At 37.2% G+C, this 18,698-nt stretch overlaps 1 protein-coding gene across 1 annotated transcript in view; it reads right to left on the bottom strand.

Moving 5' to 3' along the window:
• Btaf1 (B-TFIID TATA-box binding protein associated factor 1) overlaps positions 1-18,698 on the bottom strand; it is an 87,361-nt gene that overhangs the window by 51,614 nt on the left and 17,049 nt on the right. The window contains exons 2-8 of the mRNA XM_021194493.2: positions 17,063-17,186; positions 13,411-13,525; positions 11,375-11,518; positions 5,414-5,577; positions 3,495-3,631; positions 875-1,004; positions 134-202 (exon numbers count right to left, since the gene is read on the bottom strand). Coding sequence (XP_021050152.1) covers positions 134-202; positions 875-1,004; positions 3,495-3,631; positions 5,414-5,577; positions 11,375-11,518; positions 13,411-13,525; positions 17,063-17,186 — 883 coding nt within the window. The remainder of the gene's footprint in view (positions 1-133; positions 203-874; positions 1,005-3,494; positions 3,632-5,413; positions 5,578-11,374; positions 11,519-13,410; positions 13,526-17,062; positions 17,187-18,698) is intronic.

Here is an 18,698-nt window from a genome sequence, read left to right as displayed (position 1 = left end):
GGGAGGGAGGGAGGGAGGGAGGGAGGATGAATGAATGAATAAAAATATACAATATACAAGTCCTAAGAGACTGGATGGAAAAATAGGTATCCTAATAAGATTACTATCTTTGCCTGAGAGGAAGATGCCTTACCTCCCAGGAGGGATTAAAAAGGTCATTGCAAAGTTCTTCACAAAAGCTTTCCAAAGGCCATTCATTTGTCTAAATAAGAAAGATTCAAATTACTATTAGGTCAAAGTTTTGGATTCAAGATTTAACAATTTAAGAAAATCAAGAACTTATGTTTACTTGTAGCATTAGTAATAGTAACAAAACTTTAAAAATTTTAAATGTTTTACTAAAGAAGTATAAGACATTTACTAATAAAATAAAATTTCTGGGCTAGAGAGATGGCTCAGTGGTTAAGAGCACTGACTGCTCTTCCTGAGGTCTTGAGTTCAAATCCCAGCAACCACATGGTGGCTCACAACCATCTGTAATGGGATCCGATGCCCTCTTCTGGTGTGTCTGAACACAGCAACAGCGTACTTACATATAATAAATAAATAAATCTTAAAAAAAGATCACTTTGTTGACAAACAATATCTCAATGAATACATTTACAAAACTTATAAACAGGGCTTGGAGAGATGGCTCAGTCATTAAGAATACTGGCTGTTTTTCCAGAGAACCCAGATTCAGTCTCCAGCACCTCCATGATAGCTCACACTGTCTGTGACTTCAGTTCCAAGGGGCCCAACACCCCTTCCGTCCCTCGTGGACACCAGTCATGCAAGTGGTACACAAACTTACATGCAGTAAAACATCCATACACAAAAATAAAAAATAAGGATAAAAATTAAAAAAAATAAAGTTATAAACAATTTCAAATACCTCTTCAATTAAGGAAGAACTTTCTGGAACATTATCTATCAAGACTTTGGAATCACTTGCAGTCTGATTAATAACAACGCTTGCTACTTTCCGTCTCTTTTCTTCTGGCTCTCCATCAGTGCTGTCATTGCTAAAAGAGAAGTTACCAATTTTAAAAGTGTATGAAGGAATGCAAATGGTCTACAATGTGTGTCAGAGAATCCATTGTCCACACTGCATGAGTATGTTACCTTGCAGAAGTAGCTTACTCAGCAATCTTACATCAATTAAAATGAACTCATTAATACTTCGAATAAAATATACCCCACTAGTGAATATTTTTCTTTCAAATTGAATCTCAAATATAACCTTCTTTCATCTCTACAACCAGTTCCCTTTCTTTTATTTAAAACTCTTTTAATCAAACAATTTAAATCCAGCCAAACATAACACTAACTGTTTTAGGCTTGCAACCTGGAGAAAACTAATATGCCAAGTAATACAAGATTGTCTTGTTTGAAGGAATATGATTAAAATATTATATAAAAAATTAACAAAAATTTTAAAATATACAGAAACCGACCACTGAGAAAGTATACAGAAAATTTGAAAAGAGTACTGCTCTATAACTTGAAGAGAAATACAGTGGCTAGCCTAATAAGAAATATAAAGGAAAAGGCAAGTTATCTGGGTGTGGCGGCACACAACTTTTTTTCTAGCACCAAGATGAAGAACATCATGAGCTCAAGGTCAGCCTAGCCAACAAATTGAATAAGACACAAACTGTCTTTATGCATCATTCCAAGAATACAAGAAAGTAATGCAGTTTATAGTTTTACTTTCTCTGAATCACTCCCTCTCTATATATATGTATATTTGTTTTTTAAGAAAGAATTTCTTACTGGGCGTGGTGGTGCACACCTTTAATCCCAGCACTCGGTAGGCAGAGCCAGGCGATTTCTGAGCTCAAGGCCAGCCTGGTCTATAAAGTGAGTTCCAGGACAGCCAGGGCTATCTCGAAAAAAAAAAAAAATCTAATAGAAACTTTTTTTCTTTTTTGGTTTTTCATCCAGTTACAAACTTTTATTAAATTACTACAAGATGACTATCTCATCTAGTTTGAGATCAGTAACATTCTAATTGTAGACTTTATTTTTGAGGATATTTGCAAAGACCTTATAAGATGAGTCTCTTTATTGGAAAAGAAAGGAAAGGAAAAACAAACAAACAAAAAAAAAAACATAAAATCCTCTGGAATCGGAAACTCAGGCTCAAGATTTTAGATTTTTAGAACATTTTAGCTTAGGGATGGATATTCAATGTCTATGACCTTAACATTGTTAACCTTAAAAATTCCATAGTTAACAACAAAACAAACAAAAAGGCAAGCATCCATGCCTTTAATCCCAGCACTTGGGAGGCAGAGACAGGAGGATCTCTGTAAGTTCCAGGCCAGCCTGGTCTACAGAGGGAGTTCCAAGACAGCCAAGGCTGCACAGAGAAACCCTGTCTATGGGGTGTGGAGGGAATCTCATAGTTAAAAAATTTCAATAAAAAGTTTATACTTTAAAAATAACCTCAAGCATAGATTTCTATTAAATGGGGTTTTTATTTAGCTATCTGTGCTTAATTAATTCCACACAGGGTTTCTCTGTGTAGACTTGGCTGTTCTGGAATTCATTCTATAGGCCATGTTGGCCTTGAACTCAGAGATCTGCCAGTCTCCACCTCCAGAGTAGTATGCACCACTGTCACCCTGGTTTGTGTTTATCTCCCCCCCTCTAACCCCCCTCGGTATTCCAAGACAGGGTTTCTCTGTATAGCCCTGGCTATCCAGAAACATACTCTTTAACTCATGAACACTACAAACACTTTTTAGCTTTATCTGAATTTAAAGAACCAAAGTACTATAATCTACAACAAAGATATAATTTTACAGACTTTGTATTATTTATTAACTCATCACCTATTCAATGATTTCTTGAGTACCACTAAGAATCTGATTTAATAGATGAGGGACCCAAAAATCTACAACTTAACACACACTTCAGAGATCAACCTGAAAGATGTTGTTTTGAACTAGCCACCTTTAAAGACAGATGACACTGTTATGAATTCATTCAGAGTCTGAAGACAATGACTCTTCAGAATTCTTTTCTACGGAAAGGTTAACCTAAGCAAGTCTAGATCACCATTCACTATTTAGCACAAGAACAGGGGATAACACCCTGACATCACTCCTCACTTAGCAAGAGCATCATCTTGACTGGTGACCCTATAACCCCTCTCTGAATTCCTTCTCTAATATTCTCCATTCGATGCACTCTGGCACCCTGAATTGATATATAACAAAGGTGTTTCTATTCTTTAACTAGGATGCTCTCCCTTTTGAGGTCTTCAGTCTTCATGAGAGGCTGAATACCACTAAAGAAAAAAATAATAAAATTGAAAACAAAAAAACTCTACTCCTATAGATTTTTCTGGAGAAACAATGTCATTCCCCAGTAACAGTATAACAAAATTCCTCTGTCCTGTATAACAAAATTCAAGCATTACTTCTCAGCTGAACAAAGGTCATCAAACGTTTAACTATAAACCAAGCACACATACTGTTCTAAGTGAACAACAGGAAGATCACTACCTCTTCTCATTTGTTTCCACTGCATCCCTGGATCTCTGTTTTGCAAATAACTTGGCCATTCTTTTAGCTTTGTTCTTCTGTCTATTACTCATTCCTGCTCGGAATTCTGAATCAATCAATTCAGCTGCTTGGAGAGTCTAAAAGAGTAAAACAATAAGTTTAAACTGCCAGAAATTAAAATAAATACTGATAGTTTCAATCTTAGGAGAGAAATAGTTGTATAAATTTTAAAAAGGAGAGATTAAGCATTCTTTTTGATAATATTACACTATTGTCTATCATGATTTTACTCTCAAGCCATATGTGCTGGAACACATAAAATTCTAGCACTTGAAAGGCAGGAGGACAATGAGAAAGCCAAGGCTACCTAAGAAAACCTTGTCTTTAAAAATTGGCATGCCTTTAATCTCATTGGAGGCAGAAGTAATCTGTGAGTTTCAGGACATCTAGGACTACATAAAGAGACCCTGTCTCAAAAAAGTAATTAAAACTTTTTTTAAAAATTCTTTAATTCTCTATTCCCAACTGACTAAATCATGTTTCATAACTTTTCTGTACTCACAGGTATGACATAAGTAGTCCTAACAAGGAGTTTCTGAAGAGCTGAGATTTCCAAATAATCACAGTATCATCAAAAGTTATGAAAATAAAATCTTAATAAAAGAAACTGATGCTTGTCATATGATGATGATGAAGAGGAGGAAGAAGAAGAGGAGGAGGAGCAGCAGCAAGCAGCAGAAGCAGCAAGAGAGAAAAAAAAGAGTTATAGTCTTAAGTGACTGGTCCAGTATTCTATCATCAACTTAGCCACATGATCCTCTCCTCATAGCCACTTCCTCCTTATTTTGGTCTTTTTCTATTCACTGAAGACACTATAGAAACTTCGTGATAAGCAAATACACCTGGAAGTACTCATGGACTAACCACACAAGCACATACATACACCACACACATAAATGTATTTAATCTACATATACTGTTAAACTATACTTAGTGGGGGGAAGAACAATTGTCTTGAATTGGGCACACACAATAGTACAGTATATACAAATTTTGGTTAATAAAGTACTTGCTGGGTAAGCATGAGGAACTGAATTTGAAACCCCCGCACTCACGTAGAAATTTTAGGAAAGATACACAAGTAACTCTAAACAGATTTGCCTATAGGAATAGATAAGTTTGTGTTTCTAAATTATTGGTAAGATAAATCTGTGGAGGACTGGGGAGATGATGGCTCAGCTAATAAAAGTGCTCGCTATTCTTTTTTTTTTTTTTTAAAGATTTATTTAATATTATATGTACAATATAGCTATCTTCAGACACCTCAGAAGAGGGGTTTCAGATCTTGTTACAGATGATTGTAAGCCACCATGTGGTTACTGGAATTTGAACTCAGGACCTTTGGAAAAACAGTCAGTGCTCTTAACCACTGAGCCATCTCTCCAGTCCAGTGCCTGCTATTCTTGCAGAGGATCTGATTTGGTTCCCAGAATGCACAGTGTAGCTTATAGCCATCTATTGATTTGATTTGTTCATTCAATTATCATTTTACATTTTTTTCTTATATCCTATTTTCCTGTTTGTTTTTTTTTTAAATCTTATTTCCTCTTTATGTTTAGAACATGAATGACAGTTCTAAACATTTCTTCAGATCTGTGACAGTCCTTTTCCCACTCTCAAAAGATTACTTATATCCATGTAAGCAAGTAGGATCTTTTAGTACTAGTGGCACATGCAGTCTAGCAGTCTGATGTAAAGGAGACTGGCCAGATTCCCAGCTTAAGACACTGACTGAGTCAAAGTGGCACTAACAGCAATGAGTAGATGTAAGCACAACATTTTTCTTGTGCAATTGCATAGCAAGATGAAGCAAACTCTGTGTTGTTACTTGCAATCAAGCAATCCAATGTTTTACCTACAGATTGTTTGTTTACAAGGGCTGCTGAGGTTGGGGTATAATCCAAATCTTCATCGTTGAAGAGTTCTTCAGTACTCATTCCAATTGCTTCTCCCATATTAAGTCCAAGTTTCTTCTGCAATAATTTCCGTTGGCGTGCTATCCTCTCTTTAGGATCCACTTCACCTATAAACAGAGAAGAAATACAATACCCCCCAAATCAGTCACCATGGTTTTACTAGCCAGGCAGCGGTGGTGCACACCTTTAATCCCAGCACTGAGGAAGCAGAGGCAGTCAGATCTCTCTGACTTCAAGGCCAGCCTGGTCCACATAGAAAAACCTTGTCTCAACAGACTCCCACTACAAGGGAAAAAAAATATATATTAAAAAACACGCATTGTCAGACATTTGCTTGGTTAATTTTAAGTTATACCACATGCCTGTAATTCCAGTACTCAGAATGCTGAAATAGCAGTACAGGGCCAGTCTAGGCTACACAGTTGAGGCCTATCAGGGTTACATAGTTTAAATTCAAGGCCATGCTGGATTAAAAGTAGCATTGTCTCAAAGTAACAAATTTAAAGCCAGGAATGGTGGTGTGTTCTCTGCACCTGAGGAGCAGAGGCAGGTGGATGGATCTATGTGAGTAGGTCAACAAGGACTACATAGGGAGATCCAGGATAACCAAAGATGCATAATGAGACTGTTTCAAAAACAAACAAACAGAAACAACAAAACAAAACCAGAGACAGGCAGAGTGGCACTCAGGACACAGAGGCAGGCCAACTAGGTCTACTAGTGCTGACTAATGAGACACGTCTAAAAAGGAAGGGAGGGGGGACAAAAAAGACAGACAGAAAAACCTGGAAGCAGGTAGGCCGACAATATCCACAATACTAATGAAGGTAAACACCTTCTGTCAGGTATGGAGTCTCAGAGTTGTAATGCTAGCTACCTAGAAGGCTAAGACCATTCATTCCTAAGGAAACCAGTCTTACTTTATAGCTACACCTTGTACCTTCTCTAAAGGATCCTGACAGGCTATAATACCAAAATCTAGATTCTGTTTCACAGAAGAGGGTGGACAAATGAATGCTTATTCCCAGAGTGCTCTTTTATATGTTCTTAGATAAGAAAATTAAAGTAGGTAAGTTTTAAAACATCTCAAGCAATGCATCACCACTGCCTGGCATAATAAAATTTTTAAAAATTACAACTTGGCCTTAAAACAGCTAAGATAATTTTTTAAGCTGTCTATAAAAATTCTTTCTTAAAAACAACAGTAGGGCCGGGCATGGTGGTGCATGCCTTTAATCCCAGCACTCGGGAGGCAGAGGCAGGCGGAGGCGGATTTCTGAGTTCGAGGCCAGCCTGGTCTACAAAGTGAGTTCCAGGATAGCCAGGGCTATACAGAGAAACCCTGTCTCAAAAAACAAAAACAAAACAAACAAACAAACAAACAAAAAACCTAACAACAGTAGGGCCGGGTGTGGTGGCGCACACTTTTAACCCCAGCACTTGGGAGGCAGAGGCAGGCGGATTTCTACGTCTGAGGCCAGCCTGGTCTACAGAGTGAGTTCCAGGATAGGCCTGTCTCAAAAAACAAACAAACAAACAAACAAAAAAACAGTAGGAAGCAAATGCAGGTAGATCTCTATAAGTTTTATGTCACCTTGGTCTACATAGGGAGGCCCTGTTTCAAAACAAAAAAAAAAACAAAAAAAAAACAAAAACAAAATAAAACACAACAGTAATTATCTCCAGGTAGGTAGCTGGCTCAGTGGGTAAAGGAGCTAGCTGTTCCAAGCCTGGTGAGCCAACTTTGGTCCCCAGCACCCACAAGGTGAAGGAAGAAAACTCACTCCTGCAAGCTGTCCTCTGACCTCCACAAGGGCACCTTGGCCCTTGCATAGCCACTCACACACCTGCACAGATGAATAATAGAATGTAATTTAAAGAAAACCAGTAGTAGAACTGAAGAGATGACTCAGAGGTTAGAAATACTTGCTGCTTTTCCAGAGTCCTCAGCACTCAGTACCACTTACAACTACTCTAACTCCAGATCCCAGAAGTCCAAGAGAACAAAATTGTAAATTGATGTGTCTTCATTTTAAAACTTGTTAAAGGGCTGGTGAGATGGCTCAGTGGGTAAGAGCACCTGATTGCTCTTCCAAAGGTCCTGAGTTCAAATCCCAGCAACCACATGGTGGCTTACAACCATCTGTAACAAGACCTGACTCCCTCTTCTGGAATGTCTGAAGACAGCTATGTGTGTAATTACATATAATAAATAAATAAAGCTTTAAAAATAAAAAAAATTAAAAAAAAATAAAACTTGTTAAAACAGAACATCAATTAAGCTTACATATAAATAAGAGCTAAAGTTAAAAAAAAAAAAACTACAACAATGCATACTGGTAAATGATCTTGATTTAGATTTTCTTACATATGGCACACAAAACTGAAAAACAAAATAAATAAATTTAACCTAATAAGATTACACTTTATGCTTCAAAGAATATCATCAAAAAAATGAAAACAAGGATTGTAACTCAGTGATAGAACACTAGCAAAATATATGCAAGGCCTTGGGCTTAATCCCCAGCTCCACAATAAGAAAAGAAAAAGAATATTGCCAAGAAAATAAAAGGGCAGTTCACAAAATAAATGAAAATATGAAAATCATATATCTGATAAGGTACTTATATCTACAACATATAAAGAATGCTGCTAAGTCATAATAAAGGATGAAATGAGCAAAGTCTCTTGTAAAAGTATCTTTTATTCTCCTGTAGTAACTGTCTGTCTGCTAACCTAGGCCTAGTCTTGGAAGCTTCTAGCCTCCATACAATCTTAGGCCTAGATGTTTTCAGCCTCTGAGACTTGCCGCTGAATAAGATCAACCCTTCCTTGTTCTTATCTCTGGCTGGCTGATTCAATTCAGCTGTTCTGGCTCTGTTCCTCTCCAAGCAGACTGATTCAATCTAACACTTCCCCAGCCCCCGCCTCCTTTTCTCCACCTCTCCTGAATTGCTCTGCTTGGCCTCATACTAACTTCAGCAATCTGTTCTAATCTTCTGGCTCCTTCTGTCTTCACCTGTGTCTAGCTTGTTCTCTGCCTGCAACCTGTCTCTGTACAACGGCCCTGGTAAAATTGCCTTCTTCCTCTCTTCTCTCCCTTAAGTAGCCCCGTTTTCTTCTCTCTTCTCTGTGAGAGTTGGGCATATCCTACTTTATCAAATCTTTCTCTGACTCATCACTTTGTCTGCCACTCAATTAGACATCACTTTCAAACATGGGTGCTTCCTTCTTCAAACTAACTTTACCTTCATTGTTTGGAATTAAAGGTATGTACTAAGTGCATGCCTGTTTTCCAGCCAGAGGGATTAAGTTGTGTGTGAAGGCTGAGCCTCACTACAAGCAGAAACAGACCTTTTCAGTAAATAACATAATCTTGGGGTTCACAGTGTGATTAAATATCCTGCAACACTCTCTAAACAGACATTTCTACACAGAAGAGATAAAAATGGACAACAGTACGTGGAAAGAAAGATGCTTAACATGACTAGTCAGCCGAAAAGAACAAATAAAAACCAGAGATAGCAGTCACATTAACAAATACGGCTAGCATCAAAAGTTAGACAATAAGTATTGGCAAGGCTGTAGAGAAATTTGAATTCCCATATGCTGTTGGTGAAATATGGTGGAGCAACTTTGTAAAAACTGATAGTTTCGACCAGCCATTGTGGTGCACACCCTTAATCTCAGCACTAGGAGACAGAGACAGGAAGGTCTCTGTGAGTTTGAGGCCAGCCTGGTCTACAAATCAAGTTCCAGAGCAGCCAGGAAAACCCTGGTAGTTTCTACAGAAAAACATGGTTACTATATGACTCAGTATTATACTCCTAAGAATGAAAACATATTCATAAAAAAAAACAAACTTTTAAATGACTTATAGTAACTTATTCCTTTTACTATTTATCTTTTTTTTTAAATGTGTATGGCAGGGGAGATAGGTGCACAGAGCAGAGGCACTGGATTCCCCTGAGCTGGAGTTACAGGTAGTTTCATCATTTGACATACAGGCTCAGAACCAAATATGGATCCTCATCAGAACAATACACTTTAAACAGTAAGCCATCTCACTAGCCCTAGACAGATGCTTATTCTTAATAGCCAGAAAATGGAAACATCCAAATGAGGAAAAGATAAGCAAAACATGGTATCCACACAGTAGAATATTATTCAGCCATAAAATATGAGGGTCTCATATCCTTAAGGTGACCACTATCAAAAAAAGAAATCAAACAAACCAAAAAGCGGGGCCAGGAAAGACAGCACCTGATTTCAAGGGCCTTCAGAACCCTGGTCTGATAGCACACACTGGAGAGGCTGGACAGAAGGAATGGAGTTCCAGGGCAACTCTGGAACACAGAGAAACCCATCTTGAAAAATCAAACCAGAGTTCTCTGGAGCTCACTGGCCACACAGCCCAGCTACTTCCAGGAAAAGCTGAGACCTTGTCTGAAAGGTCAACATGAACAAGAGGTTGACTTCTGGTCCTTAAGAATATACACGTGCACATATACCCACATACAAACAACCAAACAAAAGTGGGAAAAGGAAAGAAGAGGTGGGTGTAACTCACTAGTAGATCTTGCAGCATGAATGATGCCTTAAGTTCAGTTCCTAGCATGCCAAAAAAGTTCTAGCTACAGCATGAAAGAAATGCAATCCCTTGGATCCCACCAAATTGCAATTGGTGGCAATATGAAATGATGCAGGCACTATAGAAAACTTAGAACTTCCACCTGATCAGCAACTCACATCATCATAAATATGCCAAAGAAATGAAAGCAAACAGCTGGAAGGCTAAGCAGGTTGATAAAGGTACTTGCAACCAAACCTTATGACTTGAGTTCAATTCCTAGAACCCACCCAATGGAAAGCAAGAATAATTTCTCCTAACTCTAAATGTGCAGCATGATACACAAGCTCCTTATCCTACATATATACACATACAATAATAAATGGCTAAAAAAAAGAAAATCAAGTTTCACAGACCATAATCAAAATGATATTGATATCATCTATCCCTTAAAAATCTCAACAGTGTAGTTTTGTCTGGCCTAGAACTCATTATATAGACCAGACTGGACTGGAACTCAAAGAGATCCACCTGCCTGTGTTGGGCTTAAAGTATGTGATACAACACCCTGTTCCCTTTTTTAAATTAAGAAACAACCAAACAGACTTTTTTCTATTCAAGGCCACAATCTTGACTAGGAAAACCATTTATTTTCCTGTAATCAGTCTCTTTGATTCTGGATTTTGTTTTGTTTTGTTTTTCTAGACAGGGTTTCTCTGTATAGTCCTGGCTGTCCTGGAACTCACTTTGTAGACCAGGATGGCCTCAAACTCAGAAATCTGCCTGTCTCCGCCTCCCAAGTGCTGGGATTAAAGGCGTGCACCACCAACGCCTGGCTCTGGATTTTTTTGATGCAGGATCTCCCTATGTTACACAGACTAATTCCAAATTCCAAGGCTCAAAAGATCCTGTTTCAGCCTCCAAATGAGTTAGCATTCTGAGGTATGAGCCACTGCACTCAAGGTATTTAACTGCCTTTGTATCTAATATATTCTGAAAGCTTAAAGATAATGAGCCATTTACCTACCCAAGGTTTAATTTCAACCTTTTACTTTGGACATAGGCACAAGTTCCAACACTACTCAAAACTTAAGATAATACAATAAAATAACCTTCAAATTCCCGGAACTGTGGAAACATTGGCCCAATTTGTACTGGTTCTTCTTACTGAAGCTTTAGAACAAGCACTGTTGGTCACTTTGTCTACTGGTAACTCCCATACATAAAAACTTCACTCAATTCACATTTCATGTCTCCTTATACATTACACAGCACAACAAATTATAAATAAATAATTTGAAAGGAAAATTTCAGACTTCTCAAGGACTACTAACCTGATTTTTCATCTTGGACTTCAAATTCTGCACCAGCAGACCCCAAAAGTGATGCCCCATGCTGTAACAATCTGCATATATCAAATCTGTCAAAATTTAATCGATCTGTAGTAGATGAATCTTCCATAGAACTCTCTGTGGGTTCTAGATAAAGTTTAAAAATATTATTTGACCATATAGTCAAAAAAATCAGAATGAAAGAACATGGCATATTGTTACTTGCAGAATCAGCTAATATTTAAGGGAAACAAATAAATAAACTACTGTGATTTATCTTAGTTATCTGAAAATCAACTATTAACATATATATATATNTGTGTGTGTGTGTGTGTGTGTGTGTGTGTGTGTGTGTGTGTGTGTGTGTGTGTGTTTCTAACCATGAAAGTATGTTATAGGAAGAAATGCATCCCCATGTTGACACATATGTTAAATATTATACTTTAATTTACTGTTTAAGGGTTAAAGACCTCCAGGGTTACAGCATGAGGTAATTGTACTGCTAAATCTGAAGACAAACATGCTCAAAATGTATTCGTAAATAAGTTAAAAACAGTGTCCCTCCCTATGTCCGAGGAATAGCCAGGATATAAAAAAGTCATTCAACAGGACTTGTTTTCCATACTCTACTTGTAAACTCATGACAAGCTACTGAAATTATACACCCATTTGAAACCCAAGAATATCTTCAAAATGTTCTACACTCTTCCCAAAAAAGGTCAGCGGCAAATTTTAAACTACTGCTTACTAATACAACGGTCAATCCAGCATTTGCAGTCATTTGCTGTAAAGAATAACTGCTTAACACAAAGGAACAAAACCTCATGAATGTTTTCTTATAAGCAGTTTCAGTATAAACTTTAACACTAATATAATTAGTTTAATAAAATGAACTACACTGTGTCTATTCACCAAGATAATTGGAGATAATGGACTGGAAATGAGAAGGTTCTGGGTTTACATTTGTAAAGGCAAATTAACACAAAAACTCAAAATAACACATCAGAAATAAAAGCAAAAACTTAAGAAAGATAAGATTTATATTAAGCAACTAAAAATTAGTCTAGTTGGAGGCTGGAGAGATGGCTCAGTGGTTAAGAGCAATGATTGCTCTTCTAGAGGTCCTGAGTTCAATTCCCAGCAACCACATGGTGACTCACAACTATCTGTAATGGGATCTGATGCCCTCTTCTGGTGTGTCTGAAGACAGCTACATTGTACTCATACATTGTACCTGAAATAAATAAATCTTTAAAAAAAAAATAATCTAGTTGCTCCTAATTGATTTCTCAATTAGGGAACATTCATTATAAAAAACAAACAAACCAAAACCTTCAATTAGTGCCTGAAAACTAAACTTGTAATCCTGTCCTTTGATAAGACTTCCTACTACAACATAAATGACACTGTGTTGCTGGATTCTAAAACATGAAATTTAGATAAAATAATACACAATAAAAGTTCATTTAATTAAAATGTATGCCTTATAGCTTTTTCAAAAGCATATGGTTTGCTTTAAAACACAAGCATAGGCAATCATAAAATAAGTGCAATCTTTTACCTCTATACAACATCTAAACAGAACAACGAAAACCCATTAATTTGGGATGGCAGAACCTTTCATCCACAAGGCCCTAGGTTCAATCCTCAACACCACAAAATCAAAACAACAAACAAGAAGCCAAAGCCTCTATAACAAGGGAAAACATGACTAAAGAATTGCCTTGCCAGGTACCCATATATAAACTAGGCTAAAGTTTAAAATAATACCACACTACACAATCTTCTAAACAACAGTGAAAAAGGAATTGTTTCAGAAATAGTCATTCCTTAAAGGGAAGTAATACATTTAGTACACTATAGGATTAAATAATTTCAGAAATACATATGAAAACATTGTTTACCCAGCAGTTCCTCTTTTTTAGTGGCAAAAACCAACTTAATATTTGTCCGTTTATGTCAAAACTTAAATTATTAAACTATATACTTCATCTACAGCTATGTTTTATTTCAAACTACTTTTCCACTTTAAAAGGCACCTTGTTTGGTTCTTGGCACTGGATTCCACTCAGGCACGTTTTTCACTATAGCTTCAACAGCTTGTCCTGCTGCAATCCGGGTATCCCAATTTGTACTCCTTAAATATATTAATACCTTAAAATTATAAAATAAAATAATTACATATCAAAACAAAACTTTGCTCCAGGTAACCAGAAAAAAATATTAATTTGTTACTAATTTATAACCTGGGATCCTTCAAATATATATAAAACATTTTTAAATTATTAAAATAAAAAATATGATTAGTTACAGAAAATATTATCTCCTTTTGGGTTTTTTGTTTATTTTTTTTTTCTGTTTTGTTTTTGTTTTAGGGGTTTTTGCTTGTTTTTAATGTTTATTCCACTCGCTCATGTGTGGAAGTCAGAGAACAACTTGCAGAAACTGGTTCTCTCCTTCTGCTACCTGGGCCCAGGAACTGTACTCGGGTTACCAGGCTTGGCAGAATGCTCCTTTACCCGCTGAGCCATTTCTCTTGCCCTCACTACCATCTTTAAAAGGAAATAGAGAAAAACAATAAAATATTTAAAGGCACTTTTAAAATTAACATCACTACTTATTAACTGAAAAGCTAAATTAGACTGGCTCATTTAGTAAGTAAGCTACAGCCAGGCAAGCATGAAGACCTAAATTCAATAATCCCCAAAACCCAAGTAATAAACCAGGAGTGGTGGTATTTCTTTACATACCAAAGGTATACTACCTATACATAGTTTTGATTTTGTTGTTAGGATTTGTGTTTTGAAGACAAGTGTTTTACTGCGAAGCCTTGACTGGCCTGGAGAGAACTCACTATGTAGACCTGGCTGCCCACAAACTCATAGAAATCCACCTGCCTCTGCCTTCTAAGAGCTGGGATTAAAGGTGTGCACCACCCTGACTAGCATTCTTCTTAATATATATTTGTTCATACCTGTTGTTCACTGTTTGATTACTTCTTTTTGTACCTCACTGAGCACTTTGTATAATATGGAATTAATCTTCTGTCAAGTTGATATTTGTACCACATTTATGTTTGTCTTTTGACTATGGTACATTTCATACTATTAGAAAACTGAACTTATTTGATCATTTTAAAAGGGGAAAAGGTGGGCTGAAGACACAGTTTAGTGGTTAAGAGCACATGCTGATCTGCAGCAGACCTCACTGTGGTTCCTATCACATCAGGAGGCCCAAAATGCCTTAACTCCAGTTCCAAGAGATCCACAACCCTCTTCTAGGCGCCACAAGTAACTGCACACACAAACATATATGCCGGCAAAACACCCATACACATAAAAACAAACTTAAAAAAATAAAGAGAATAGACCAAAAAATATATCTCCATACAATAAAAAAAGTACATAAATTTTTATGGCAGCATTTTTTTCACAACATAAAGTCTATCGGCTGATTAACATATAAGAGGTATACACTATGTAAATTCTGTCCATTCATATCCACAGAATTAAATATCATTTGCAATATAGAGGAATAAAATACACTATAAAATGAACACAATATTTTACATAAAACATGTCATAAAAGATCACACACTGCACAATTTGTTTTGCACAAAATAAACATATCTACAAAGTTAGCTAAGTGACTGTGAGAGCTGAATATGTGATTAAATACAGAGTATGTGCTAAAGCAACTGCTAAAAGAAATATGGCATCTTTCTATTGTGATAAAACCATTTTAAAATTAAATTGTTGTACCTAATGATGGTGGTAAAAGGCTTTAATCCCAGCACTTGGGAGGTAGAGGCTAAGTGTATCTCTGAGTTCTGAGTTCGAGGCCAGCCTGGCCTACAGAGTGTGTTCTAGGACAGCCAGAGCTTCACAGAGAAACAATATCTCAAAAAAACAAAATAAATAATAAAAATTAGATTGCTGTGATGCCTGCTGTACATAAAATGATATACTAAAATATGCAGAAACATATATCTAATGGTTGTAAATTGGATGGGAGTATTTACTTTTATTTTATACATTTAAGTATTTTCTTGTATGTACACATGGCATGCATTCATGTATGGATACCTAAATGTGTGCCTGGTGCTTTTGGAAACCAGAAGATAGAATAGGATCTCCTATAAGTAGAGTTACAAAGTTTATGTGCTGCCATGTACATGTATGGAAACCAAAACCCAGTTCTGCAACAGCAGCAAGAATTCAAGCTCTAAGCCATCTATCTGTACAGCCACACCAAAGAGACCAGGAAAACATTAAGAGTAAGAGTTGAAAAGAAAGAAGACAAGAAGGTGCTAAAGACAAATATTTTAGAATAATTTGATAGCAGTTAATGTGTTGAAGTCAGAATTAAGAACAGAACTCCTAGACTGGAGGGATGAGATGGCTCAGTGGTTAAGAGCAACTGGCTGCTCTTCCAAAGATCCTGAGTTCAATTCCCAGCAACCACATGGTGGCTCACAACTGTCTATAATGGGATCTGATGCCCTCTTCTGGCATGCACATTTACATGCAAATAGAACACGTAACTACATTAAATAAATAAATAAATCTTAAATTTAAAAAAAAAAAAATTAAAAGAAAACTCCTGAGCCAAGCAGTGGTGACACAAGCCTTAAACACAAGCCTTAATCCCAGAACTTAGGAGGCAGGGGTAGGCAGATCTCTGAGTTCAAGGCCAGTCTGATCTATAAAGCAAGTTCCAGGACAGCCAAAGCTACATGGGAGGGGGGGGGGGAGTCTTGAAAAAACCAAAAGGAGGAAGGGGGGAGAATAATACTCCCTTGGAAAGCTAGAAACCTTCTTTCAGTTCTCAGTTCTCCACTCCACTCACCTTACAGGTGAGTAAATAATACCTAATATGCAACCTTTTCTATTCTGAGAATGCAGGGGCCTACAGGTACCAAGTCAGTCTCTCCTTCTCCATCTTGGTTAGAAAGTTCAGATAATGTGTAACACTGTAGTAATCACAAGTACACATTTGTATGTACTGAAGAGGATTTATAACTCTGACTCCTATGCATCATGGAGAGACAAGAGAGAATAAAAGGAGAGGGTTGGTTAGACTAGACTCCCTTAGGGCTTCCATTGTCATATGCTCCCACCATCCCAAAGTTATCACTGCTTTATTCTGCATGCCAAGGAATTTAACATTTGCCAAATATCAATGTATACACTTTAACATACACACAGAGTTAAGCAAAAGTTCAGCCTTTGCACAGGCAAAACATATACTAGGATTACAGAAACATTGACCTTCCAAAGCAGAAAATCTCCCATTCCGAACAGCTCAGTTAGTATCTTATATATTCAAGTATTACCCATGAGCACTCACCCATTTGAAAACTACCAACTGTCATATAATTACTAGCCATTAAGAACAAGTTAGACCACTAACAAACCAGATTAACAACTTAGTTCATTAACAATTTGGGTCAGACTCAAATTTGTCACACAAGCAAAAGTTTCAATGTCTGACACATCCCTTAAACAACTAAAACTGATTTATCATTTAAACAAATAGCAACTTTGAAAAATATTTTGAGAACTAAAGATATTTAATGGAATTTAGAGATCACAAGGTCACTTAGGACGATTTTTACCTTTCCTATTGTTAATCTGCTCACAGACAAGTTTTTATACTTGTATTACATTAAGAAAACTCTTGAGTTCTTACCTTAGATAACAAATTATTTAATTCATGAGGATGAAGCTTCACCACTTCTCCAAGTTGCTGTGCAGCAGCTTTTCTTGTAACTGGAGTAGTACCAGTATCCAGTAAGATAAAAAGACGATCAAGCCTATAACAGCAGAAATACAACAGTTAATCTGAATGTGTTTCCTCATAAGCTTGAGACAGAAAATGTAATTAACCTGTAAATGAAGCCCTATGCTGGGAGCCAGGTGCAGCAGCATGTGTCTGTTATCCCATACCTGAGAAGCACAAGATCAAGAGTTAAAGGCCAACCAAATCTACAGAGAAAATTCAAGGCCAACCTGGGCTATGCAAAATCTTGCCTCAGAAAGATTAAAAATGGCCAGGTGGTGGTGGCGCACGCCTTTAGTCCCAGCACTTGGGAGGCAGAAGCAGGCAGATTTCTGAGTTTGAGGCCACAGAGTGGCCAGAGAGGTCTACAGAGTGATTTCAGGACAGCCAGGACTACACAGAGAAACAAACAAACAAACAAACAAACAAAAGATTAAAAACAAAAATCAGAAAAACCTTAAAAGCTGTGGGTATAAGAGATGCCTATCTTTCCTCTCAAGGAAGAAGAAGGAACGGGAACCTACAATGAACTTGGGGTGGTGGCTCATGCCTATAATCAAACCCAGTATTGGAGAGGGAGTCGGGACTGTCACAAACCCAAGGCTGCTAAGCTATATGGTGAGTTCCAGTCCAGCCTCAGCTTAATCCAGCCTCAGCTCAATTTTAGTTTTGAGATCTTGTCTCAAAAATAAACAAATGAAATTTTAAAAGAGCTAGCAGTAATGAAAGGTTACAACTTGCAAAATGAATAACATGGCTTGGTTATAACTCAAGGTTAACTTAGAAACATTGGGAGGGCCAAGCACAACTCTAGCACTTGGGAGAGAGGCAGAGGCAGGCTATAAGGGGAATTATAAATTCCCTTCAACACATACAGATATGTACTGTGTGACTGGTACTATAAGGGCTGACAGTATTAGACATTATCTGGACTTTCAGCACTGCATAGGAAGGCCTTGTCTAAATAAATGAATAACAAACTAATGAAAGAAAGAAAAGGACAAGAAATACAACTACAGAAATAACGTACAATCCTTGACTGTATAGTGCAACAAAAGTCTTGGGTCAAAAAAATGATGGGACTAGCAAGGCATAGGGGTACACAATTATTTGAGTACTCAAAGGGCTGAAAAAGGATGGCTGTGGTGGGTTCAAAGCCAGCCTGGGCTACATAAAAAGAAAGTACAAAGGAAACAGGCAGAAGAGAGCAGAGCATACCAAACATAACTGGGGTTATGGGTTAGGAAGACTAATCTGGCAGTTGTAGAAAGTCTTGTAGAGAATTAAACCACAATTCGTACAAAAACCCAGTAGTGATGATCTAGAAGCAAAACAAGTATCTAAACAAAACACGCACAGCGTGGTAATTAAGCAAAACACCATAGGTATTGAAAGAACATAAGATTTTGAATCTTAGAAATGAAAATATCAGCTGGGCGTGGTGGCGCACGCCTTTAATCCCAGCACTTGGGAGGCAGAGGCAGCCTGGTCTACAAAGTGAGTTCCAGGTCAGCCAGGGCTATACAGAGAAACCCTGTCTAAAAAA

This window comes from Mus pahari, chromosome 1, assembly GCF_900095145.1.
Source record: "Mus pahari chromosome 1, PAHARI_EIJ_v1.1, whole genome shotgun sequence".
NCBI lineage: Eukaryota > Metazoa > Chordata > Mammalia > Rodentia > Muridae > Mus > Mus pahari.
Note: the sequence above shows the minus strand (reverse complement) of the source record. Positions and strands in the feature narration are given on the sequence as shown.